A 27,125-nucleotide genomic window follows, 5' to 3' on the forward strand; every position below is an offset into this window, starting at 1 on the left:
CTCAATACAGACGGCAGCCGGAGCACATGATATGGCCGCAGAGAGTGCACCGGCCCGAGCTTAGGTCGGGATTATTGTCTCCGCCGCATGCGCAGCAAACCCACCAGCCGGTCATGGGGGGTCGGGCAAGCTGGTGCATTGAGAGGAATTTGGGCGCATGTGCATACTGAGATCTGGGATGGGGGTTTGGTATCCGGCCAGAGAAATGACTGTAGCTGCGCCGCTGTAGGATTCGCAACGATGATCTTGGGGTTCGTCGGGCGGGATGTAGAGGGGTTGTGTAGTTTGCAGATTCTGGGCACTGGGTGTGGGAGGGGAGAGCAGCAACGAGGAGGGGCGAACGAAGTGGAGAAGACATTTTCTAACTAGCTAGGGACCTTGGAGTGGTGTTGTACACAAGTCGAATGGTTGATAAGGGTGTAGCAAGTTTGTCTCGCAGAGAGGGCATGCGCTGGTATCGAGAGACTCGACCGCGGTCACGATGAAGCACAGAAACGAACAGTGAAAGGGATGGGCTCTACCTACCATGATCTCAATTTTATATGCTCTTCATGCAGGCTGAAAGGCTCGTCTATGAAGGCCATCTTGATTGCCTTGAGGGACAACACCCGGGCCGAAAGCAATGAGCCACAAATGCCTGCATCGGTGAAGCGATCCGCAAGGTAGGGCAAAGAAGAGAATGAAGTAGCTTCTGATGTGTCACCGGCTGTGGCTTGCGTCTGTGGCCAGGCAATGCATGCCCAACGGGTGTGAGAACGACTCATGGGTTGACAGTTCAGTTATTACTGTCCTGTCGCAAACTGTTCATCAAGGACCTGGGACAGGTAGCTATTGCACCAGGTCACATTGAGTACGCTCCGAGGGGGCGGATGGTGGCTTGAATAAGGTCACAGCTTGGATAAGGGCAAATCAGGCATCAGGAGGCGGTACCTTCGACGTATAATATCGAAAGGTTCATGCAGAGTTCATACAGAGCAGAAGGGTCGTGCCCTGTTATGGGTGCCCTTGAGAGGGCATTGTGGCTAAGCAAAGGCTCATGTTGGAGAGCGCGATCGATCATATGGATCTTTAAACTCCTCAGCGATAGCAGGTGAAGTTGCTTAGAGAGGTCCTCTACGGTAAAGGTTGAATTCTTCGAAATACCCTCGCAGCTCTGATGTACCACGTCGAGCGAGACTTGAAGCGCGCAAGGGGTATGAATAGCCACTTACCAGTGCCAGTCCTCGGTAAGATGTTGAAGGAAGATAGCCCGAGCAACAGAAACGAGACTAGTAGTTTCGCGGCACGCGGAATAACATCCCAAGCTGTAGGATCTTGTTGCCAGTGCCTTGAGATTGAGGTCACAGATTCTCCAAGGTGTTTTCACTTTCCAATCCTCCTGTGGTCCACTGCGGCGCCAGTAAAGCTCATAATTGAGGAAGATCACGGCCGCAACAAAACACCGACTCGTTTGACACTTCCTGGCGAAACGATCAAAAGAACCTGAAACCGGGTCGGTCCGCAGTCCTTGAGACTTGGTCATTATAGTGATACTGAAGAGCAGAAAAATGCCTCAATTTTTGTTCCTCTTACCGTCCAATGAAGAGTTGGAAAGATTGGCTGAGTCGATGGAGCGGAGAATGTTATCCTCGTATGGGGTACCGACCGCCACGATCAGACACAAGTAACAGCCGCAGTCGATGATTGATCGTCAGTTTCAAGGGGTCTGGTGATCCGATTAGTATCCATCTACCTACCGATGGCCATTATGGCAGTGATGGGAAAAGAGTGAAGCTGCTAACTTTGAAGCGTTCTGATTGACTGACGAGGGCATCGGCAATGGGGCAAAGCTGCAAAAGCGCCCAGTTGCCCCGGGGCTTGGCTCTGGACCCATCCGCTGGACCGTAGATGGTGTCGTCGTCTCGTCAAAAGCAAAACATAGTAGCTTGACTGCCTAGCCTGTGTTCTGTAAGAAATATTCTCCACTTTTGTGACCTCGGTCGCGATTGTAGCCAATGTGGTGTGAGGTCGTTGGGTTATGGTTTTCTAGAAGGGAGGATGGACGGGAGAAAGTGTGAGACCGTCGGATCGGATGAGGTCATCGTCGTGTGCCCAATTCGAGGGATCGCGGGTGGATACAGTAACTAGTGCTTTAGTGGACACTTACTGGGTAATTCGCCAGGGCAATTGGGTGGGAATTCGCCTTGTGTTGAAAACGTGAACTCTAGAAGGTTGCATTCAGAAACTCTCACCGGGAAACATTACCAATCCCCAAAGATAACTCTGGAAGCTAGAGATAGTGGTTTTGAACGGCTTATGGAGTCCTCCGTAGAATCAAGCAGTATTGAAGCTGGCGCGTATCACAAGTGGAGGACAGTGGAGTATCAAAGACTCCTTCGCAGGCTGAATGAAATTACAGTAGACTCAGAAAGGGTCAGTCGGGCCGTATCAAAGAGATAGAGGGGATAATAATATGACGACAATCTTCGGATAGTATCATCGTTGATTTGAATGGTCAAGTGGAAGGAATTGAGTTGCGGAGAACCTAAGGTAAGGTCGTTGTAGATAGTAGACTGTAGCCGAGATACCTGGTACCTCAGGTATCTGCGTACCACATGATCCATGGAAGACATATCCGCCTCCCGATTTCCAGCGCGACAGCATCCATGGTAGCATAAGAGCACTAGGAACTACAGACATTCTACTACATGGGTGTCTAGATATATGAAAACAGTTGGGCATACAACCTCTTGACCATCAGATAGACATTGGATAGATACCTGACATCATCCACATCCACAATTGCTTCCTCTTATTGGATGAAGATGAGGAGCAGAATCTAAAGTAGTGAAGGATATCCCCACCTTTTGCGCCACATCGTTGCGAAAGAGAATTAATAATTCATCTTTCATAGCAGTACAGAGTAGATATCTCTCGTAGATAGTACCAAGATGGATAGTTATGGATGCACTATGGAGTACTGCTCAAGGCACTGCTACTATAAAATAATGGAGATACTGCGAGTTGAAACAGCAATCGTTTAAACTGCTCCATACAGACAACGTTGTATCAAGTTATTGCTATCGACTCTCTTCGTCTTCATAAATGGAGGGGTACTTTCGATGCTATCCACAGTCCTCGGATTTCCCCTTCATTTGCTTTGCCTTCAAGCCTTTCCATCTGCACATACAAATAGACAGCTACATTCCTCCTTCAGGCGAGAATCTCCCTTGCATATTTCCATAGTGCATAGTACCTAGTGCATACGTACTTTGGTGCTTGCCCAACGATTCCCCGAATCCCCACACAGCCTCTTTTAGCCTCGAGTCTAAGAGTCCAGCTACTTGCCTTTTGACCTTTTCCGTGACCCATTCCTATTTTTTGCTTTTTGCCCCTCCGCCGCCGCCTTCATCATCATCATCATCATCCTCGTTGTTGCCATCCTCATCACCAGCTCCAGTCCATCGTCTTCAGGTCTCGGCCTGCGTTATCATTCTGGCCTGGTGCCCGAGATTTTTCCTTTTCAATTAGAAGATTGTCGAACCAGCTTCCCTGGCCTTCTTCGGGCCCTATTCCCCACATTTTCTGCATCCACTTTCCTTTTACTTTCGAGCTCCTCCTCAGCCTTTCTTTCTCCTTCCTGCTCCTGATCGCGGGTGGTTTCATCCACACCATCACCAACAAATTTTCGTCGCACGCTCTTCTTTTATTTCAGATACATATTATCAACGGCTTATCTGCGGCTTCTTCGATTGTGGCATCCGAATCGAAAGATAAACACCCCTTTTTAAAAAGAGTCATGAACTCTTCAGTGCGCTACCGGCCCGTATCTCCGAGCGGCCACCGCATGGTTGACCCCATGCGCGCCTCGACCGGAACAGTGCCTCTCAGCTCCTCATATAGTCACTTCGAATCCTCCATGGGCCATCCGGGATACCCAGCCTACCCTTCCGATCTCCCATTAGTGACCCCCTTCAGCACTCCATACAACCCTCGTGTGTCGCACGAACCGAGACTCGAGGTTCAACCGATTTCCTCGACAACATACCGGGACCCTGGTCACTCCACCAAGCTGAGGACCGAGTATGCTATCCGTCCGAGACAACGGAGCAGTACCACTTCCGCTGCCGAGATCCACCATGCTCCTGTCCGACTCGATGTTCCGTCATCCGGGAATAGACATTCTCCTGTGATCACAACGAGCTATCGCCGGTCTCCGAGTCCTCTCCCGGGCCATGAACGGTATATTGTTCCTGCATCCTCGTCACATCACGGTCGGCATCACAGCCGGCAGTATCCTACGGATTATGCAAGTGATACTGGCCGACTCGAGCCTCATGCCGGAAGAACGAGATCTCGAACGGGCCATGGAGCCTACCGAGTTCACGGCCACGGTCACCGATCGCGCTATCCAGCTCCTGGAGGCTTCCGCAAGGGAGAAGACATTGATGACTACGATGCTTACTCTTACACCAACCCTCGGGAGCAGTTCGAAAAGGATTCGGTCGCCAGGTTGAAGTACGGTCGGGGTTCATACCGCAAGGAGAGGCCTTTGAGCATGACTGGGATCGAGGACCATCAGCTGCTCCCAAAGAAGGAACCGCGAGCCTTGGGACCTCCTCCCTCGCAGAGAGGTTTCGACAAGCTTGATCGCGATGCGAGGTCCCGATCATCGGTTCATGGGTCCGTCGGGAGCGACGTCGACCAGGCGGAATCCCGGCGAATGTCATGGCAGCGAAGACCAGTCTCCTTGCATCAGGACTATGACGATGGTTACTCTTCCTACAGGAGTGATCATGAAGGCCGCCGCCATCACCGCAGTCGGCGGCATGACGATGATTCGGGTAGCCGGCAGTCCTACGATGAAAGACCCCCTAGGAGGTCGACCAATGCTACAGACTCTACGGCACCATTACCAGGAACGGGGCTGGGAACCGCGGTTCTGGCCACCGGTTATTCTGATGACTTTGACTACGCTCTTACCCCTCGAACCGACCGCCATCGCTCTCGCGATTATGATCATCTTGAGCAGGAACATCACAGGCGCCGCCGTCGGTCGCGCAGACCATCAAGACGGAGAAGTGAGAGCGATTCTGATGGATACACGTCAGACGAGGATCTGAAGAACTACCGGCGCGAACCTTCAGCTCGACGGCAACCCGGCGGTTCCGATTCATCTTCCGGTGGAAGCAAAGACCCAGGATCGCGGCATTTGACTGTCGGGAGGACACATAGGCGCCGGAGCTCACGCTCGCAGCATCGTGGGGAGAATGGTTCGTTGAAAAATGAGACGAGCTCACGCGAATCTGGCAGCAGCCAGGAGGATTTGAAGAAAAGCAAAGAACCGGATGCCCCTCCAAAGGGCATATTGAAGCCTCCTCGAGACAAATTCCCCGAGGAGCCCAATCCCGTCAGGGAGGGAGTAGCACCCCTGAAAGACGCCCATAAGAAGGGAATCCCTCCGGGAGCGCGATGGACCAAGATCGATCGACGACTGGTAAATCCAGCCGCTCTTGAAGCTGGAAACGAACGTTACGAGGAACGGCCTGATTATGTCATAGTCCTGCGTGTTTTGACCAAGGAGGAGATCCAGGGATACGCCGTCAAGACACAGGAGATCCGAGGTATGTGTTGCTGGTCGACAAGATCCTAAATTTGAGGCAACTCCAACTAACCGTGAGGCAACAGATGTCCGTTACAAGGAATATCTGAAGGAACGGCGTAAACGCAGAGAAGAGGATCGTCGCCAGGGCCGCAGGACTGACAGCTTGTCCAGTGACGATGAGGATGAAGACGATGAGCCACGACGTGCAATTGAGGGATCAACCGAATCAAAGTCTGACCCTAAACCATCAAGTCAACCAGTGGCGGATGCCGGTAAAGCATAGGCTCCATTTTCGTGGCTTTCTGGTCCTGCTGAAACACCCCGCGTTCTGAATCAAGGCTTGAATGATTATTTTTCATGATGCGATATTCATATGTGAGGCTCTTTTGGGTTGTTGACAATTACATGTTCTTTGACATTCGCATGAATGCATGAAGTCCACGCAAGAACAGGGTGTAGCTTGTGAGAAATAGATTTTTCAATGTCTCTCTCTGCCCTGCCTTAGACCTGGCCAATACAACCCCGCCGAAAGCAAACATTTTCTCGCGTCTGACCGAGCTAGATTTGCCTGAAGGATATCTGAGTCCTCATGACTCCTTCCGTAAACCGGCCATTGCGGAATCAATAAACCGCAAAACCAGCCCAGGGGTGGTTACACCATGCAAACCGACAGCTTTGCTGACTGGTTCTCCGAGGCAGTGAGCCCGAGCCCAGTATTCGGTCAATTCATTACTTTCCTTGTGCAACATGGTTCGGGCAATTCTGTCTGTGGAGTAGTACAAAGATGACTTGAGACTCCGTCCTCTCCCTCTTTATAGTCATTAATGACGGACAACAAAGAGCGTAGACATATCAAATAGATAATTCCATGCCAACCCGTCTGGAGAAATCAGACCTGTCACATGATGTTCCTCTTATCGTCCGTCACTACCGCGCATGAAGGAACTCGGAAGGTGGGGAGATGGTTTGGGGGCAGAAGTCCAGTCTGACTCTTGGTTGGCATCATAAAAGATAGTGAGGCAATTGTTTCCCCTCCTTTTAATTGAATGGGTAACCGAGGACAGCACGGCGAGTCTGCATATGTCAGTAGTAGTTGATATCCGGTATCTCGTCTTTCCGTAGTTATGGAGGGAGGAGTCTGATGGCAGGTCGAGACGGGAGTCTGGACTCCGCCACACAGGAAGGGAAATGCTACATCGCTGTAGGAAATATCTCATACAGACGGAGGACGGAGAGGGACTAGTCTAGATAAGGTGCGCTTGCGGACGGTATCTTGAGATTTGAGAGTTGACTCTTGAGTCTTGACAGGTGAGACCATGCATGATCGAGGATCTAGTGAGTACTTTTTTGTCTTCGCCAATCACTTGAAGTGGATGCATCCGGAGATGGAAATATTGGTGCGGGTCGTGCCGTTCTTACTGCATTGGCTTGCTACGGCAGAGTTGCTCTTTGTGGCAGGGGCTGTGTTAGGTATCCAACAATCAATCCCATTATGTGGTGCTGACAGAATGTAACTAACGTGCCGACGGCCGACGGAGTACCTAGCGTCCTGGCCAGTCGCCACAGCTGTCAAGATGAGAGGGAGGCTGTGTGGGGAGTATCAGAGCTGGGGTCAAAAGGGTCAACACTGATCCTTGTACAACATCTGCGTCAATGCAGTCGTTCGATATGATGTGCGATTTAACCAGCCAGGTATGGACTACGGAGATGAGCATGGTCTGATGGGCGCCGATCTACAAAGACAGTTTCAATCAATGTATGTATGGCGATTGCTAAGCAAGGTTGATTCGTTTGTTGCCGTCGCCATCGTGGTGGCGTCGACAATTCCTTGACAGGGAGTGATATGTATCACTTTGGGGTAACATCCTGGCTTGTGGCTGCTAGTTTAGATAACCAGCACGTATTGAGGACGGGAGTGGAGGTCGATCCCCGAGATAGACAGGCTAAGAGCTGGTGACTGTCTCGCAGATTCCGTATGGCTGTTGATCGCGAAGACTCACGTCCTCAGTACTTGTGGTCATGAGTACTTGGTCGTGAGTCTAAAGTACGGAGTACCATGTATCCACCTAGGTATGAAGCTGATACCAAGCCGCTAAATATACAGATGACGACAGGCCTCACGGGAGATCCCCCAATGAAATGCGAGGAGCTGAACTCCAACGGAGCGAAGAGTGTGAGTGCGAGTATTATCGATGGATTTAGTGCCCAATCTCGACCTCCACTAGATTGAGGGCATTTCTCCTTGATAAATGCATTGTGGGTGTGCGCGTCCTTAAGACTTGAAAGCAGTTGTCCATAGGTAGGGATAATAGAGTCGGTTCTGCTGCGATATGTCTAAGAAAGTTGTTCCTGAAAGTTTATGGGACAAGGATCATCCCATCTCAACACGCTACGTGGTCAACTTTAATGGACCATGACACAAGGCCCATTCGGCATGATCCATCCACCAGGCAAATGGGCACTTGACTGGTAAAGCGGCCGCGAAGCTTTTGGACTGCTCACACCATGGCCTTGACGGTTTCATCTGTCGGTGAATATTAGAGTTTATCATTTGATGGATGCTTTTTTTTAACGGCGTCTCACACGATACTTTGGTTACCTGCATGATGATTTGAATTCAGGGAACAGGGACGAAAGGAACCGTGCCTGTGAGGTAGTTCTCATTTTCCACTCCACACCTTGCCCGAATGCTCTCTCTATCCGAGGTGATCAATTGTGGCCCCTGGGTCTAGGCTATCTACGCGAAGGGCGGAACCAAAGTGTAGCGAACCAGCTAACCTAAACTCGACATAGTAAACATTCTGTACTCCGTACTCCACTCTGAATGGCCTCGGATGTCCAGTGACTGGGGCCGATTATCTGCCGATGGCCCGAAGCTACCTGGTCTAGCGCATTACTCCTGGAATCTTTTAAAATTCGTATCGGAAATTCTGATTAAATTGAAATCTCGGAATAGTGCAACGAGGGAGACAGTAGGAAGAGCACAGCAGTCTCCAACGTATTGCAAGATCATTACCTTCTTTGATTAGACAGCAAACAACTTGGCCGATCACTAAGTTATTATCTTCGCTTCTGATAAGTGCGTCTCATCCACCTCGAGGCGCTTCGACTAGCTTACTTCTTATTGGTTCAACCTGATTCGGTGCATCGAATTAGGCGTCGCTTGCACACTTTGTCTGGCGTGTTTCATGCACGAATCTTCGAACCTTTTCTTACAAATGATGAGTTATAATTACGATCCTTGTCTGTCGATCATGAACGCATCAGTAAAAAAAAAATTTCCATACCTCGTTTCCCTCAAAGAACTCATACCCACTTGGGAGCGGTTCGGCGGTTCCATTAACGGTGCACATCAACCATGGACTAAACTTGATAGTCGCAACTTTCAGAGGTCCCGTTCCAACACTGGCGCGAGCTAAAAATAATAAATGAAAATAGAAATTGGAATGACTGTTCCAGCTCCGTACTCCGTACCTCCTAGGTCATTCGAGGCCGGATGGTGGGGCCGTGGTACCGGCTCCTTTATTAGCTTTGGTCCTTTGGTACCGACCCTTAGATACTACTAGTCTACTACCTTACGGAGTAGATACTGTTGATAGGAACTTTAGGTAATAATGAGCTCTAGAGCTCTAATCGTCGATCACATGTTTCTGTAACAGGCTTCTGGTGATGAACCGATGGTGGACGGCAAGTGTCTGTTATGACAGGTATGTTATACACTCGCCGTAATGGGATTAATAAAACAGCGAGAATGTCGTACTCGGTACACACTAGTGACACGACACGTTGAACGTACTTAAGCCACCGCGGAGATCGGCATCCAAGAACGCTTCATGTCAGATCTGATTGGTGGTTCAATTAGATCAAAGTATGTCGAGAGCTGAAAGGCAGATGATCAGATTTTTCTTGTTCTTTGCGCCGTGAAGCGAAGCAGTACGGTGTACCTGAATAGGTACTGTCAGCTTCGGAGAATTCCGCCTGGATGATGGACAGCCGCCGATTTCGTCATCGCCGTCTGATTGGTTAGGCCAACCAACAACAGATCTTAATAACAGGTAATAAGCTAATCACAGCACCCATTACGGAGTAGTACTGATTTATAAAGAACAATGAGAGCTTTGCACGTGTTGCCAGAATCATTTGTTGTTGTCCATGACCACTGACCGAAGGCGCCAAAGGTCTAGTCCTGGGTAACTTACAGTAGTACGGATATCTAGGCTTTTTGTCTTTGTTCCAGACAACTCCACTTCGGACCCGGACTGTGATCTGCTCCAGTCTCCAGGCCTCCAGCCTCCATCTGCGGAGAAATATTGTCGTTGTGGATACCACAGTCCCCTCCTCTCATCCAATATCCGATTGGGCCGGCTTGTTTGTACAGATGGCAAAATTCATTGAGCCTTTTTTTCTTTTCTTTTTCTTGTCGCTGGCTTTCACTTTATTATTATTATTATTATTATTATTATTATTTTGTTCTTTGTTTCTTTGGACTCACTGGTTGTCTTCAAGATTGCGCCATGCACTCGTATATCTTCACAATTCATTCTGGTATCTCTTAGATTTGAGGATGAGACATTCTCACATAGGAACTTGAGGAGTTGTAAAGCATCCTGCTGGGACCAAGCTGGTTTCAATGTCAATAACAAACAGTTTATTAACCAGTTGGCTAGCAGAGCGTTGCAGGCTTGGTCATCCTAGAACTAGCTCAAAGAAGTGGCTCATCTTGACAAATACTGAGCTGTGGATAGAAAATTCGTTCCTTTCAACTCATATTAATCAATAATGCCAATAAAGTGTTGACAAATACCTAGGTCCTAGCATTTCTTCGTCGCTTTTCAACCTTAAATGAAAGCGGTGGTTCGGAAAACGGAGTCAGCAACCATACTCATCCTTCTGCCAAGATGAGGCCAAGAGGATCAAGATTTCTGGTTGTTGTTCGCCTGAGAATCGCATCGCAATGGCCATTTCGGACCTGGCAGGCCGTTGCCGGTTTCTTCCCCCAGGCATTAGGCAATTAGACAATATCGGCATGAAATAAGGAATGGCTGTCTACCCGGTATAGCCTGATAGAGGAATGGTTGACGGATAAATAATGGTGCTCTGTGCCTGCGCCGCTGTTGTGTATGTTATGACACCAGAGGTATGGTATTCCTGAATTTATGTCATTGGTTGTCTTGATAGCTGATACTAAACGCATCATTGATATTGATATAGAACACAGAGGAATCCTGCATGACATCAGAATTGCACAGGTAAGTGTACAGATTATCTTCTCCAGCACGAGGCAGTAAGACCACAATATGTAGGGACAATAAAGTGTGGTCCTGAAGAGATCTGCATGAGTCTTTGAAATTCTTAACATGGATTCTAGCATTAATGCCTGCTACATTGACATGCCCCCAGGCAACATTTACAGTTTGATCTCTCTAAGATGTGAACATTATCTCTGGACCTGACAAGGGTTTTCTTTGAGACTTATTTTTCTGGGATCAAAGGACGGTACCGTTTACGACGGATGGTGCATGGCGGGCCCCATACAGATGATCATCTCCCAAAATGCCCTAGTCTAAACCTACATGGACTGGCCAACGGGGGAAAGAAAAAGAAAAAGAAAATTTTAAAAAAAAGAAAAAATTAAAAATAAAAAAAAGAAAAGAAAAGAAATAAATTATATCATCTCTTTCTAAGTGTTTCAGGTTGTAAATAGTAGTTTACAGAGCTTGGGACTTGCAAGTTGCAAGGCTGCTTCTACGAAGTATAGGTTACTCTGTTCTGGAGGAGGAAACATTTTTCATCCTGATGAGGCAGAGTTAATTAAGATGTTTACTGATTGCATCTACTTGAGATGTTACTAAACACTCTCATGAGTCTAAAGAAGTCTACCTCGAGATTTCACATCATTTTCTGTGGTAGTAGATTGCACCTCACATGTTCAAGGTACAGCTGTACCTAGGTAGATTTGTCAATTTCTCCATCTGTTCAATATTAATCTACAGATGTGGAACTTGGATCAGATCATCGTCCAAGCTTCAGCGGTCCAGCTAGTACTCCGACGTCCGAGAACCGATCGAGCTCTGACTTTGAGGCTACTAGCGCATAGTTGTAGCTCCATAGAGGCAATGATTGAAACCGTTGATCCGCCCAGGGATAATCAAAAGATCCCCTGTCGCCAGAGAGGGGGTTGGCTACAATAGTCTCCATCGTTCCGGGGGGTAGGGGCCCTTGGAGCCTTGGATCGTGTCCACACTATTTTGTTTAGCGAGCAAACTTAGCACCACAGCAATGTAGCAACATCCCTTTTGTCTCAAAACCATTTCATTAAGATGCAAGTCTGTCACTGTGGATGACTCTAGTCATTTTTAGCTATCATCCTCAGGAGCAACCTGAAGCTTTGCTTGATATCTTTGGACTCTGAATGGCACCCAAGGCGGCAAGACCAGGTACTGTTTTTGAAACTGCTTGGTATCTCCGGCTATCACATGGTCCCATTGGCTTTTGCTGAAGCTCGCCCACTCGCCCCTCTTTCCATTTTTGTCTCATGAGAAGACTCAAATCTTTTCCATGGCATTGTTCTGGAACTGTTGCAAAGAGAAAGGCTAAATAAGCAATCATGAGTTTCAGTGCGTCAGAAAAAAAGTTACTCTTTGAGGCTTGACAAGACAAATGGGAGGCTTGAAGAAGGGGTAGTTCCGGGGGGTTACGGGAGCTATGTGTTAAGCACCCTGCATCTATCCCACCGGGCTTTGTCAATGGCTACTCTGATGGTTCAACCAGGAGGGATATGAGCACCGTTGAATGCCATCGTACCGAGAGGCTCCACTACTGCCTACGCTAAAGCAAATTAGGGTGTTCCTTGATCAAAGGGTCGAGGACAGTCTCTGGAAAGTGTTTGGATAGTGGGAAACTAGATACAATAAGTACTACAGAAGAGTCTATTTGAAACCTACAAATTTTCTCATCAAATAATGAGCGTTAAAGCAAGCGCGATGTTACCTAAATGGGGAGCTACGGCTTAGCCCCCGTCTAAAAGTCTTCAACACCCCGATGGCTCAGCTCCAGCTTGGTCTACAAAGACATCTGATTTCCCTAGGCACCTTGGCTCTTGGGCTGAGGTCCATTGTTGTATCTGATTTGCTGTGTTTATTGATGGTCAGTCCAGAGCGATCTTGCTTATCATTCGATCTCTCTTGTAAATTTGCAAGGCCGAGTTCCGAGCCACGGCTGCTAATATCGGTGTTAGACCTGTAATGCACACAATAATAAGATACACTACACAGTAAAAGACACACATATTTATTGGTTCATCTTTTCCATGGAGAGTTTTGACATGGTTCAATAATTCTTGCAACTTTTCATTATAAAACCATCAACATTAACATCCAGCCAAGATATTTCAGGATAAGACTGGATGGCAAGTCCAACAGTGGCAACACAACCTGCGAAGTTATTGAAGCTTGGGAGAGGACGTGCCCTTTTTCCAATTTACCCTCCTCACCTTAGGTATGATTTCTAACTGTCGGTAATCGGAGACATTTAAAATCCAGGATAGTGCGCAATTAAATGCCTCTGTTACATCGTGGCTGGAAGCTACCTACTCCCTAGGGCACTAATAATTCCTTTGTTTTATCATTCTTGGAAGGCTTGAAGGTTCTAAGGTGGGTAGTCGACCAGCTGAAAGTACAGAGTACGGAGCAAATGGAGGGTAGAGGGGGTCACAATCATTACCTACCTACTGTGTAGGTCCAGAATGCCAAGATTCACTAATTATTTAGAAGAATCTGATTGCATGATCGTGCATAGTGGGTCTCATCTATGGGTCTTGACCATTCACAGATGGGCTTTCTTAACGAGCCTTAGGTCGTCTTGAGAGGTGTCTTTAGTGTGATGGCTACGGCTGTGACGGCCTATGACACGACCTGCCTCTGTTTATTATTTGATCATCCGCGGAGGTTTGCCCTTTTGAGGACGCTTGTTTGTAGGCTTGAAGCATCCCTTCATAATGCACATGCAGGAGGGTTATCACTGGAAAACAGCAGGATTCAGGAGCCTACAATGGACTCGCCGGGCAACGATTGATCAGCCACTTTGCGCTTACGACCTGGAGTTACACAATGGTTTGCGAGAGTTGTATCCGCTTGGAGGTGAATCATCCGAATGGGCGCCGTTAGGCTGTTTCGAGTTTATTTGAACAGGGCCAGAAAGGCAGACCTGGTAGCTCGATCACAGACTATCCGAACTGAGCTTGGCATGAGAATATTATCTCGAGATTCTGATTTGGTCTCGAGTCGGGGGGAGCAATTGGAAAAAAAGAAAATTAGCAAACGAAAAAAGAAAATACGATGAAAAGATGGAGACAGACAAATTACCAAACACACACCATGGCTAACTGTGGATGGATCATGGATGGCCCGGGAGGGGTGGATTTGGCGCCACCCGTGGAAACAAGGCTGACGGCAGCAAGTAAGATCGGTCGATTCCATACAGAATGTAACCAGATCGAGTCCTTACTAAACTGCCTGTTTTTCTCTAGAGAACCCTCCGAAAGTCTAAAAAATGAGAAGAAACAGAGGACAGCCAACTGGATTATGAAGATAATGATAGTAAGTATGGTTCAAGAAAGACCAATATCAACCTGCGAACTCGACAGTGTTAGAGATATACAAACTCGGCCGATCAATTTGGTACAGAAAAGGCCCATGCATTACAGGGTGGAGGCTGTCAGGGCACGGCGCAGCTCAGTTCGTGTAAAGGAGGGCGTAAATCCAACACCCAGCATTGACTGGATTATTTGTGTCTAAGTATCCACCCCTACACACTGAGATCAGATTATTATGGAGTAAACTATGATGACTACTGTTTTGCTGTTGACCAGCACAATTAATTACCTTGACAGTTACTTATTCCCAAGTGCCTACACAAGAAAAATAACATGTGTGATACCTGAACTGGGATCATCTGCCAGCTTGAACATGGAACACAACATTTACTCTTTAAGAGAAGAGAAGTAGGCAGTGTTGAAGAAGTTAGGCTACTTACCTTTCCTACGTAACATTGTTATTATTATTATTACAGACATGGTAACCTAACCTGACCACTGCAGGTATCATTATATTTCACTAGCCAAGCAACTAACTTACTGTACGGTGCCTCTTCTTCCGTTGCCAATCTTCATTATTCCAGACCATCCATGACCAACGATCTACTGAGAGCAAATCATCCATCAAAAACTTAAAAAGACTAAACAACTGAAGTGCCTAGTCTAACTGTGATGGACATCAGAAATCCAGTAATGCCAAGGATATTCTCGAGCACTTCAGAGACAGGAGCCACATGCGAAAAATGAGGATCAATAACCTATATTGAAAAAAAAGAGAAAAGAAAGGAAAAAGAAAAGCTCTCAACAAAGGAAAGGGCTAAAGGAGCTTGCTTCAAGAGTGTTTCCACCCCTAAGAAGGGTCGCATTTACCAAGAGTGGTTAATACAACCAGGACACAGAATAGTGGAAGCCAACTAACTAGGTACTTGTTAAATGGTAATTATTCTGCCCAAGTCCAACACTTGTGCCACAGCTTAAATTGTGGGCACACACCTAGCCCAGACACATCCATTATGTTGGCATTTATTATCATTTCAAGCAGGTCTCTTAGCAACTTGAGTAGTGGCAGGTTTTAATCACCTAGCTGCATATCCTCTCCCAAAGCCCTTTTAGCCATCGTCTAGCCATTCCTATATCATTCTCCCTAGCCTCTGATTTAGTTTATTATTATTTGTAACGATAGAAATGCTAGTACTAATAATAAATGTGGTCATAATACCACACACAGTACTCCGTGCATTGGCCCTACTGCCTACTATAAAGGCCCGGAGATTAATGGGCCACTGATAGATGTACTTCTTGAGACTGTTTCCTATCGCACCCCTCTTCTTCAATTTATCCATGTGTCTTGTGCCTACAGTATATGAAGTCTCGACGTGTACTCTTGAGCACAGTTAATAAGGAAAGGGACGCGAACCAAGGCCAGAAAGAAGCTCGACTCCCCATTCCTTTATTTCATCCCAGCTAGTGCACTGGCGGCTTTCTCCGATCTAAAACTGGCTTGCTTTTTCTCACTTTGTTTGTGTTGCCTCAGTAGACTGAAGGAGTAGGAAGTCTGACTCTGTCTACTCTTCTTTGCCCCATTATTACCAATCTTTGTCCTACACGCTCGACCGCGTCCTGTTCAGGCTCGCTGTGACGTTGACTGAACTGATCACTCATTTGTTTTCCCCTTTTCTCTTCCACATAGGAAAGAGGAGAGGAATACTTAGCCTACATGCAGTGATATCAGGTTAGTTCTACTCCTGGGGTTCCTTAGTCTGGCTTTCATCTTGCTCCATTTCTGCAAGCTGCACATCATCATCCACCCCAAACATACTGTCCGGCAAGAACCTAAACAGATTGAGCTCTTGGACTGGATCCCATCGAGTCATTTTGATTCTTCTCTCCCTCACTCCCTCTTTTTTTGTCACATTCCCTCCTGCATCCTGCATCCATCCTAGTCAATATTACACCACCTTCCCGCTAGTGACAAGCTCATTCTGATATACCCTGTTTCCCACCACTCAGCAGTTCCCTCTGGCGCTCTCCTAGTCCCATTCAGCTTTGTTATTTTTTTTTAATTATTATTTCCGCCGTTGCTCTTTTTTGCTTTTCTTATTATTTCATTTTTCATACATTCTGTCCTTTTAAGTGTCCGGGTCTTCAATTTGCCTCCATTCCTGATCTGTGATCGCTCGTGCTGGTGCTGATGACCCGTCTGCCTGCCTGAAGGACAGGCCTCGTGTGTAGCTAAATAACCACCCTGGACCCTCCACATCACCGCTGCAACCGTTGACACATTTTGAGAGATCTTCCTCTCTCTCATACCCCAGTGCAGAGCCACTCAGCTCCTGCGGGCCACTCCCGTTGTTGTTCAGCCTCCCTTTAGCTTCCGTTCCGTCCCAACTCTGTCTATCTATGATAGCGTTTCGGAGTTATTGTTCTTGTCTCTCAAACTAACCTTCACCAAGCTCTCCTCATTCACATCCCAGTCTCCTCCTAAACTCCAGCAACAATACATTGAGATCATAAGAGGCCGGCAAAAGAGCAGAGGAAAGAAACCGATTCTTCACCCGAGGCCGCTCAAGGTCACTCACGACCGGCATGGTTCATAGTGAACTAGGTCCTCTACCTGCACCCAAATACAAGGACGAGCCTGTCGACGGCCATGTAAGTTCCACTGTTATTTTCTCCCTTTTAAATTTTCTTTATGTCTGCCACCTTGTCTTGTTCAAGGACAATCCCCGCATCTTTTGCCCCCTTGCCAGCGTGGGTGGAATATCGTTGGATTGCATTGCCTGTTGCAAGCACATACAGCAGGCAGCTGTTTATCTGGACCTCACTTCGACAATTCGTCGGTCCCTTACTTGTACGGCGTCTTTAGCGGCGTGCTCTTCAATCGCGCCGTTACGCTGCTGTCTTCGGCAAGACCCGTTCCTTTACCAAGGGCGTGTACTCTTGCTGCTTTTGTGTTCGGTACCCCCTCTTCTCAAGCCATATTAGCACAACCTTTGCAGAAGACATGAAAACAGCTAAGGCCTAACCACAATTTCCGCCTTCATCTGCGTGGGTGATGTTCAGGCCAATGCTTGGTTGAATGTCATGAGTGTCCACCCTTGGTCGTCACTCATGGATCTCCCAACTGGCTTGTGTCATGAACAATGATCCCATGGGAAAGAGTCTGCGGTGTCTCTGAGAGGGAGAAAGCTGTACACAACTCTCATCCTCAGCGTCTTCTCTTCAGGAGGCAAAGACTTACATTACCGCCCTGGACATCCATTCAATGCCACTTGTCGCAGCACATTATGTTGATCTAGACGCCTGATACACTTTCTAAACTTTGTTCTCTGAAGTTTGTGCGTTGACTGACCCAGCTGTCATTGGACTTTCAGATCAGGCATTCGGCGATTGGACACTCAGATCTACATAATTCTCATCTACAACACCCTCGTTCAGCAAGCCTTGCCCAGCCGCCAAAACAGACACCTGGTTCTCCTCTTCAGCCCACCACTTCTCTACCTAGTGCACCATACGCGTCCCAAGCGTTGGGGAACAGCATTTTGCAGCATCATACCTCCCATTACGGTCAACCGACACACGAACAGAACTACTACTCATCCAATACACCCTATAGCACGGCATCTGCATCCGGACAGTATTCATCTAGTGGTATGTGACTCTGATACCAACCGCTTTAGCAGAGTACAAAGCATGCAGAAATTGCCTTTCACAGCCGCTGATACCCTGCTAGGCCTTCCTGAAATCATGGCGTCCACCGCTCAGATGCAGAGGCCTTATCCTCCGATTTACCACACCCCACAATCAAGCTCTCCAGCATCAGTCGCTTCTCAAACACATGATCAACATAGCCGAGGGCTTTATGCGCAATCACCGCAACTGGCGCCACAGATGTATGGGTACCAACCATATCCATCTATCAACCCTGTACAGCCTCCTCCATATACAGCGCACACGTCTCCCCAACAGCACCCGCTTACATCGCAATCTATGATTCTGCCTCATCATACAAGCACCGCACAGCTACCTCACCAGCCTCCCCAAGCACCCTCTGTTACTATGGCCCCCAGTCCTATTGCCGTCACGGCGTCTCAACCGACACCACCCCAGAGAGCAATGCTGAGCCCACCGCATTCTGCATCGGCTGGTGGTCCCCTTTCCGCCAATAGTATCCACCATACAACTCCAAGCGCCGGTGCAAGCTCCAGCGCAGCGCCGGGGCCAATTCCGGCGACAACTCCTCTCGTAGTGCGACAAGATAGCAACGGAGTCCAATGGATCGCGTTTGAGTATTCTCGAGATCGTGTGAAGATGGAATATACTATTCGGTGTGACGTCGAATCTGTCAATGTGGACAACCTTACCCAAGAGTTCAAGACAGAAAATTGTGTCTATCCTCGGGCTTGCTGCAGCAAGGACCAATACAAGGGCAATCGACTTGTTTATGAAACGGAGTGCAACGCCGTCGGTTGGGCTCTTGCTGATTTGAATCCCGCGCTGAGAGGGAAGCGTGGACTCATTCAACGAGCCGTCGACAGCTGGAGGAACAGCAACCAGGATCCTCGACTTCGAAGCCGACGCGTGAGGAGAATGGCAAAGTTGAACCGGCGCCAGGGGCTCCCTGCGCAACCACCTACCCACATGGCTGCTGCTCCTCCTGTCCCTCCGGGTATCCCAGGTGGTCTTGCAGCGCCTGGTTCCCGTCCCGGACTTGGGCCGTTGCCTATGGGACCCCCACAGCTACACCATCACCATGCTCAACCTGAAGGTAGTGGAGGGAATGAAGATGTCAGCGGTATGTTTCACCACATGTGATGTGTTTGAACTTCATCCCATTCTATAACCGTTGTTGGATTTGACAACGGTGTCTATGATCGATAATCATGTAACAATCTTCATGCACGACCCTTTCGTATGGATACCACTGGCTTGGGTGTTTTTTTTTTTTTTTTTTCCTTCTTCATCATTGCCTTTGCTTATCTTCAAAAAAATTCCCTTCGCTTCTATCTTCTGCATATATTCTTGCCGTCCTTGGCATTGTCATACTTGATGTACTTTTATTATCTTCTGGGGTGGTTCTCTTCTCAATTGGCAACCCATACCCAATCACGTTCTGTTTATTGTGTCACCATGGGTGCTGGATCCCTCTACGCCTTGAACTGTGATGTGCCATGTGAAGCTGAGCGTAGGCTAATTCTATATATTGTCATACTATGCATAATATAGGTACCACTGAGTTTTCGAACGGTACCGATCGTCAGCCTGCTGCGGAAGCTCCCCTCACGTCAGGACATACAGCCACAGATATCCGCACCGCACAGGTCTTCCACGGTTATCCTACATTCCCTACGTCTGCCAGTGCAGGAGGCGGATCTAGAGGGCCATCGATACCCCCCTTGATACGGGATAGCGGACTAGGAAGCCTGGGGAGACATGCAGCGGTTGCGACTACAGTCCATAAGGCTGAAGCAGTCGAAGACGACGATGACGAATGCAACCCAAGCCATGAAGCACTCTTCGGAGCTTTGCCTGACGGGAAGCGGCGCAAGTTCATACTTGTTGACGACCCGCAAAGGGGTTGTCGTGTCCGTGTCAAGGTTACGCTGGACCAAGTTAACATGAACGAAATTCCGGACTCATACCGGGAGTTCAACTCGGTGTATCCGCGGACCTACTTCCCCGTGCAAATGAAACATCCACGTGGTCGAGTCGTTCCTGGAAGAAGATATTCCAAGGACGACCATCAAACGGATGACGACCAAGAGACTGCGACGGTCGGAAGGGTTCTAGTTCCAGCACCTCAGACAGATGATGGCAGCGAAATCGCTGTTCCTAAGCTGACTAGAGGACGGCACAGGAAGGAGGTTCTGCTCAACGACTTGGGTTACAGAATGAGTTGGAGCCAAAGTCGAGTCTTCGCCTCGCGGCCTTTGTTTCTTCAACGCTCTCGTACGTTGCTGTCCCACTTGTTACACCACTTGCTGCGTGGCGGGCCCATTCCCTCTTGCGCCAGTGAAGGAATATTCGATAGCTAACTTTTTTCCTTGCTTTTCTTTTGGAAACAGTTGACGCGTACCGGAACAAGATGCGCAGCACCATGCTAGCTGCAGGCCAAGATCCCTCCTCCATCCCTCGCCATTTCGAGACACGGGCCGGAAAGCGAAGGTTCCTCGAGCGCAGGCAGCGGCAGGGGATGTCTGCATCTCAACGGAGCGCAGAAGAGGTTGAACCCTGAATGGAACAGACGTGGGATAGACTTTGGCTAACAGTCTGGGGCTGCCGCATTTTATGATTGTTCTATGATGTTTATGATGTGGCCAACTACTTGCTACGACATGACGACACTATGAAAATAACGAATCTGCCGTACTGTCGAGCAGACACTTTCTTGGCAATGCGATCACAGACGCCCAGGACGGCGGATTTGATCGTTTTGAAGTCTTCACGATGGATGAATGGGTTTCATTAACGGGGCAGGCGTTTGAGATGATATTTGACTTCTGCGATGATTATACAACGACTGTGATGACTATGAATATAAGGTATGGATATGAAAATGAATGCAATAATGAATTCCATTTCTTCTCTTTCGAGGTCTTTTGCTGTGGATGAAATCGATCATCAAGGGTCAAAGCCTCTTGATAGTGACACAAACTGAGACAAGCAACGATCACATGCGGTAATTGAGCCAATCAGGATGCTTTACCCTTCACGTTAATGAAGAGCCTAAGCCAAAAATGGAAAGATGCATGGTCCGGCAAAGAAGGCACCTTACCAGATTGAGTTAGATAGGGTTACCTTGGTTCCGGAAACGCCAGCGGTAAAAATAAACCAGCCTCAGGAGGACGGTACGACTCATCTGTCTCGCATCTGACTGCATCCGTTCATGCGGTTCATTGCATCTGTATCATCGTCATTAAATAAGAATGAATTGTTCTTAGTTGGCAGTTGGAGGTTTCAGACCCTCCAAGTTACTAGAATATTATCCCCTGTTGGATGGCTTCAGAATCAATTGACTTGAGCTATCTAATCCCGGTAAGGTAGAACATTGTCATGTACCTTAGTCCATCTGTCAGACGTACATATTGGTCTATTTGATTTCCGTCATTTCACTGCGCTCATTGTATTTGTCGCGTGGCGTCAAATAGTATGGATTGGATTAATCTATTATTGAAAATGCCGGCTGCAGTAAATGATGTTCAGTCTGACTCCGTAATTTCGCTTCTCCAGTTCTCCATGCTGGGGTTTACCGCAACCAGGGTCTTTGACTTTGAAAAGGGAAAAAAAGACCCTGACAACGTGGATCCCAGACCCTCGGCGGCGAATCAGCAACACATTGCTGGGGTTGAAATCACGATAATTACTGGATTATGGGAAGCAAATATGATGAGAATACAGTAAATCAGTAAAACAGCAAATGGGTGCATTTTAAATAGAGGAAGAGGGATATTTGGAGTGAATTATTGTTATGGACACCAGGCGGACAGACAGCACTAAATCAGGTTGTCGGGGTACCAGCCGACCGTCAGCATCAAACATCATCATCAAAGAGTCTGTGCTTGATTCAGCTGTTAGAAAGTCATCCTCTGTACGGAGTAAAATCATAACATACAGTATTTCCGCATGCAGTCACTGGCTTTCTTTCCCCTCACTTTGCTTCTTTCATGTTCGTGAATTGGTCATTTGAAGCGACCTTGTCTTCTTTGGCGGTTTGGATTCCATCTCGCTCCTACACTCAGTCAACTCCTAGTCTTGGACAATTATTCTACTTCCTGTACTCCGTATCGACATCGACATCAACAACGACGACTATTGCGATGCTAGCTTAGGTTTCCGCCTTCTGGCGTTTTCACCCTCGCTTGATCTGACACACTGTCGACTCTCAGGTGAGTGTTTCTCTGATACAAATCTTATTGGTGTCTCCCGAATCCCAAAAATATCCTGTCAACGTCGCATTCTTCTGCCATGCTTATTACGGAATGCTCTTCACCCCGGATCTGTCTAACGAAAGGAATCCTTCAACTTATCGAAACTTCATGAACTTGCAGTCAAACTTCCATGCTCCCAAGTTCCCACCGCTTAATATTTCACACTTTCTTTGTTCTTCCTGCCTGTTMCTGAAATATCACAAGTTTCTCCGCTGTTATCGCTTGGAACCGTGGTTCGACTCGGTGGCCTGTCCCGCTGATTCAGTAGGTATTATTAGGTGTCGCTTTCATAAAAGTCGCGGCCTGGACCGGATTAATTAAACGTGCTCGGTCAATCTGATTAACTTTCTGGCGCAACCCGGCTATTCCATCAATCTGCCTCCTTTTCTACTTCCATAACCATCTTTCTTTCCCATCATTGGCAGTCGAAGCGGACTGTCTTGGCCTACCAAAAACTAGCATTTTGTGTACCGGAAAGTGCAGAAGAATCCACACGGAGGAATAGGGGTGTGTTGGTTGTGCTTCGAACCATGTCCGGTCCCAACCGGACTTACAGTTTTGGCGAGGGCGATGACAGTTTAGCACATCCATCTTCCAGAGCTCATGCCATGCACTCGCAGTACGACAATGTTTCCCCGATCTCCGACGGTTCCCGCGTGAATCCGATGAATGGTCAGGGAATGGACCACGGACTTGCCTCAGCGCCGGAGGACGGCCATCGGGGATGGGGTCGGGGTCCAGAACCGTCACCCTCGATACTTACGGGTTCAACGGCGACACCGGGGATGGATAATCTGGGGCCAGCGGCCGTTGGAGGCGGCATTAGCGGTATTGCTCTCAGCGTTGCCAATAGCCACGATCGTTTGAGTGGAGTGGAGGCCCTCATGGGCACAGACGGCCAGGAGGCTAATATTCCTGCAGAGCGAGGGTTCAGCACCACGGGCTCCGATAACCCATACATCCCTGCGCCGCCGGAACATCGATATTCGTACGGTTCCAACGTCGCTTTGGGGGCAGCCGCTGCCCCGGCTGGACAGTTGACTCCGGGTCAATCCGTTTCGCATCTCAGCTCATCGAATCTATCGCAACGCAACCTCTATGATATCCCGTATCAGGGTGTAGGGGGTCTGAACGCCGGCCCCTACCAGCGGCACTCGGCGTATAGCTCGAATGATCTGCCTGTTGATATCAATCCAGATGAGATCGTCGATGATGGTGATGACGGTTTTGTACCGGCGCCGAACTCAAGATCTGGTGCTCGCAAGTCTCAGACCGTTCCTGCGGCAGCTGGAGGTGCAGCAGCAGGTGGGGTTTTGGGGAATCTGGGAGGGCTTTTCGGGGGCAAGAGTGCTGCCGATACATCGTACGGACCGGTTCCGGGAGCTGGCCTCGAGGCTGGAGAGAAGGGTCGCTGGGTCAAGCCGAAACCAGGAGGGGGTAGCAAGAAGCGCGGATGGATTGTGGGGGCAATCCTGGCTTTCATCATTATCGGGGCCATCGTAGGAGGTGCGGTCGGTGGTACAATAGGCCACAGGAACAGTGGCGAGTCGTCGTCGGCTTCCTCCACTTCCACGCAATCGGCCACCAGCGACACTAGCGCCAACGGGGATCTGGATAAGAACTCTGCCGAGATCAAGGCCCTGATGAACAACCAGAATTTGCACAAAGTCTTTCCCGGTATTGATTACACCCCGTGGGGTGTCCAATACCCGCTGTGTCTTAAGTATCCTCCATCTCAGAACAATGTGACCCGGGATATGGCCGTGCTCACGCAACTAACAAATAATGTGCGACTCTACGGTACGGACTGCAACCAGACGGAGATGGTCCTTCACGCGATCGACAAGCTCGAGTTAAAAGATATGAAAATCTGGCTCGGTGTGTGGATCGACAGTAACCAAACGACGTCAAGACGGCAGTTAGATCAATTGTACAAGATTATCGACGACACCAAGGACACTTCTATCTTCAACGGGGCCATTGTTGGTAACGAAGCCCTCTTTCGAGCAGGAACCGACAAGGCTTCCGCGCAAACGACGCTCGTCAACTACATGCAGGAAGTGAAGGACTACTTCAAAAAGAAGAATCTTGATTTACCAGTCGCAACGTCAGATTTAGGTGACAACTGGGACGCAACCTTAGTTCAAGCGGCAGACGTTGTCATGTCGAACGTGCATCCGTTCTTCGGAGGCATTCCGGTCGATCAAGCTGCGGCTTGGACGTGGCAATTCTGGCAGGATCATGATGTCGCCTTGACCAAGGGCACCAACAAGAAGCAGGTCATCTCTGAAGTTGGCTGGCCCAGCGGCGGAGGAAATGATTGCGGGAGTGGTGCTAACTGCCCGACCAACACCGCGGGTGCGGTGGCTGGCATCGACGAGATGAACAAATTCATGGAGGACTGGGTCTGTCAAGCCCTCGAAAATGGCACGGATTACTTCTGGTATGGACCCTACAACCGCCTTAAGCAGTCGATTGGTTTCAAGCAGAGCGGCTAACAACTTCGACAGGTTCGAGGCATTCGACGAGCCATGGAAGATCCAGTACAATACTGCGAACGAGAATTGGGAAGACAAATGGGGTCTCATGGACGCGGCTCGTAACCTCAAGCCTGGCCTCAAGATTCCCGACTGTGGCGGCAAAACGGCCACTCGATGACTGTGATGTCCCGTTTTCGTTTTGACGCTCGATACAATAGCTTTTGGCACCCTTTTCCATCCATCTATCTTTGCACATGAAGCCTTCCCCTGCCCATTTCCTTCTATTGCTATACATGCTTGACGACGCATATCCTTACGAACCTTCACAAGTCTTTGGCTTTTGGCGTTGGTGCGGCTTTTTCTTCTCTCCTTGATTGTGTACGTTACCACCTGTTGAATATTCTCTTCCTCGGTCGGGGCCAGAGCTCCAATCTCCGGCTGCCAGTGATTTCGCATGGCTTTGTTGGAAACTTGTCTCATATTGCACATGGACACTCCTTGCTAAGATACACTTGTTGATGATTGAGGGCATGTCTGTATATACCATAGCAGGCTCTTGCTGGGGTCTAATTTGACGACCATTGAACCTGTGGAATGTTGAGTGTTTTGGGATTGTAAGAAATATCAATCACCATTGTGACAGTGGTAGTAGTCTCCTACTGTGCATACTTTTATATAATCATGAATCATCAGTGCTGTCTCTATGGATACAAAGGGGTATATACTAGTCTATGTATCTGACTCCCGGGCGCAGAACGCACCATGCTCGGTTCAAATTCAATCCTTCTTCATAAGGTACAATCGCATATTCCAAAATGCATGCTCATTGCTTCCAAACGTAGGAGCTCGCACTGACTCCCTGGTGCCGAGATACCGACCCACAACCTCGGACTCGATCCCCTCCAGGGGACCGCCGAAGAGCAACGGCGGATCAGAAGAAAGCAATTGCTCAAGATGTGTCCGCTCCGCACCGGGACAGTACAGGAATGACCGATCGGAGACCTTCCCGAATCCCTCGGGGTGATCGAGAACAGTGATCCCGAGCAAATTGAGGAGCGACCGGTCGAGCTGGTTGAAGACAGGATCTTGGGCGTAGGCGCTGATCGAAGGACAATATTTCTCTAATCAATGGAGATGGGCACTCGTCAGTCAATTGATCTTTCCATGCGAGTCGCATGAATAGGCTGATCGCAACAATCGACTTACTGATCAACTCCGTTACGCACACCAATGCAGCGAGCTGATACAGCGACACACTCCGGCGATCTACCCACCCCCCTCGCAGAAACCCGCTGGGGCTTCCAAGACCAATGCAGACGATGTTCTCCAGCGGAGTCGCGTGGAGATCCGGATCAGCGATTGAACTGGTCCCCTCGAACCTCCTCTGGAGTGTATCCGCCATCACGCGCCATGTCTCCGATCCCTCCCATCTCTCGCGGTACCCATTGAACTGGGTTTGAAGGTCATCGAGGGTCAATTGCGACGGGGCTTCGGCTGGGATCAGCGACGGGGTTGACGATTCTCCGTTGGCGCTCTGGTTTGGGCGCAGCGCCCGTCGCACGTTTTTGTTGGTGGTGACGTGCGTCCAGCCGTCCGCGTCGGTGACTTGCAGGCGTTTCTGCTGCTGGATCTTGGAATCAGGTTTTCTGGAACGTCGTGTGTGCGGCATCTTGCTATATATGTGGTGTCTTATTGTCTTTGGGGAGTCTACACTCTGATGTGATGCTCACACTGGGGGTGATTTTTGTTATCTTTATCGGGATGGTTATCTGTGGTGGGGTGGAGCTTATCGTATATCTTATCTTATCGGACCTTTCAGTCTCATCTTGTGAAGCATCATGAGCTACCATACTCAAGGTTAAGAGAATGAGTCTAATTTAGTGAAATTATCATGTCAGCTTGGGATTCATGCACACACTGAGAATAATACAGTATTGGATTGGTGTCCACGATGGTCAGACTGCGAACTTCCGATGAGCTGCCGGAGCGTTCTACCATCAGCCAGAACATATTCCAAGTCCAGTGTCAAAAACTCGGGGAAATCAAGATGTCTCAGTCATAGTAGTTGCCAGTATTTTCGAGTCTTTCAGGAAGCGATGTTACTCACTCGAATTGATGTGCATCCATCACAGTGATCGCCCCCTTCTGCTGCACTCACGGAGGATCTCTAAGCGCCCAGCCCCATGACGGCTCCCCTCTTCTAGCGTGAAGATAGGGGCGCTTCCACCTCAATTTGCTCCACGAATCATCAGCGCAGAATGGCTTTCAACCATCCCTGCCAGGACGTGATGCCACTTGCAGCCCAGCGCCTTGGACGTCCCTTCGATCCAATCCGATGGCGAGATTGGTCGTCCCCTCACGGGTGCAACAGTGTCAAATCTCAACGGACCTCTCAAGCACAGAGAAATGAGGCAGACGCTACCGCCAATTTTCAATCTTTCAACCTGCGGGTGTGGTCACATCGAAGTCTCCTGCATTCTCACTCGTCCAATTTTAATCGCCCGCCTGCGGTAGTCAAGTCAAAATGTGAAATGCAGCTG

At 48.7% G+C, this 27,125-nt stretch overlaps 5 protein-coding genes across 5 annotated transcripts; 4 read left to right on the top strand and 1 right to left on the bottom strand.

Moving 5' to 3' along the window:
- Positions 1 to 3,778: 3,778 nt before the first annotated feature.
- Asppvi_004661 (uncharacterized protein) lies at positions 3,779 to 5,867 on the top strand (the record flags this gene model as incomplete). The annotated part of the gene is made up of 2 exons (XM_043300609.1): positions 3,779 to 5,603; positions 5,668 to 5,867. The coding sequence occupies 2 exons, from the start codon at positions 3,779 to 3,781 to the stop codon at positions 5,865 to 5,867; spliced, it is 2,025 nt and encodes a 674-aa protein (XP_043156544.1).
- Positions 5,868 to 17,870: 12,003 nt separating this feature from the next.
- Asppvi_004662 (uncharacterized protein) lies at positions 17,871 to 18,992 on the top strand (the record flags this gene model as incomplete). Its single annotated transcript, XM_043300610.1, has 1 exon — positions 17,871 to 18,992. One exon carries the CDS (start codon positions 17,871 to 17,873, stop codon positions 18,990 to 18,992), a length of 1,122 nt encoding a protein of 373 aa, XP_043156545.1.
- Positions 18,993 to 19,307: 315 nt separating this feature from the next.
- Positions 19,308 to 20,412, top strand: Asppvi_004663 (uncharacterized protein; the record flags this gene model as incomplete). The annotated part of the gene is made up of 3 exons (XM_043300611.1): positions 19,308 to 19,362; positions 19,404 to 20,126; positions 20,243 to 20,412. 3 exons carry the CDS (start codon positions 19,308 to 19,310, stop codon positions 20,410 to 20,412), a joined length of 948 nt encoding a protein of 315 aa, XP_043156546.1.
- A 2,223-nt stretch (positions 20,413 to 22,635) lies between these two features.
- On the top strand, positions 22,636 to 24,763 carry bgt3 (putative cell wall glucanase; the record flags this gene model as incomplete). The annotated part of the gene is made up of 2 exons (XM_043300612.1): positions 22,636 to 24,548; positions 24,616 to 24,763. The coding sequence occupies 2 exons, from the start codon at positions 22,636 to 22,638 to the stop codon at positions 24,761 to 24,763; spliced, it is 2,061 nt and encodes a 686-aa protein (XP_043156547.1).
- Positions 24,764 to 25,362: 599 nt separating this feature from the next.
- Asppvi_004665 (SRR1 family protein) lies at positions 25,363 to 26,254 on the bottom strand (the record flags this gene model as incomplete). Its single annotated transcript, XM_043300613.1, has 2 exons — positions 25,363 to 25,706; positions 25,792 to 26,254. 2 exons carry the CDS (start codon positions 26,252 to 26,254, stop codon positions 25,363 to 25,365), a joined length of 807 nt encoding a protein of 268 aa, XP_043156548.1.
- Between the last annotated feature and the right edge of the window lie 871 nt (positions 26,255 to 27,125).

The sequence above is a fragment of the Aspergillus pseudoviridinutans genome, assembly GCF_018340605.1.
Source record: "Aspergillus pseudoviridinutans IFM 55266 DNA, scaffold_3, whole genome shotgun sequence".
NCBI classification, from domain to species: domain Eukaryota; kingdom Fungi; phylum Ascomycota; class Eurotiomycetes; order Eurotiales; family Aspergillaceae; genus Aspergillus; species Aspergillus pseudoviridinutans.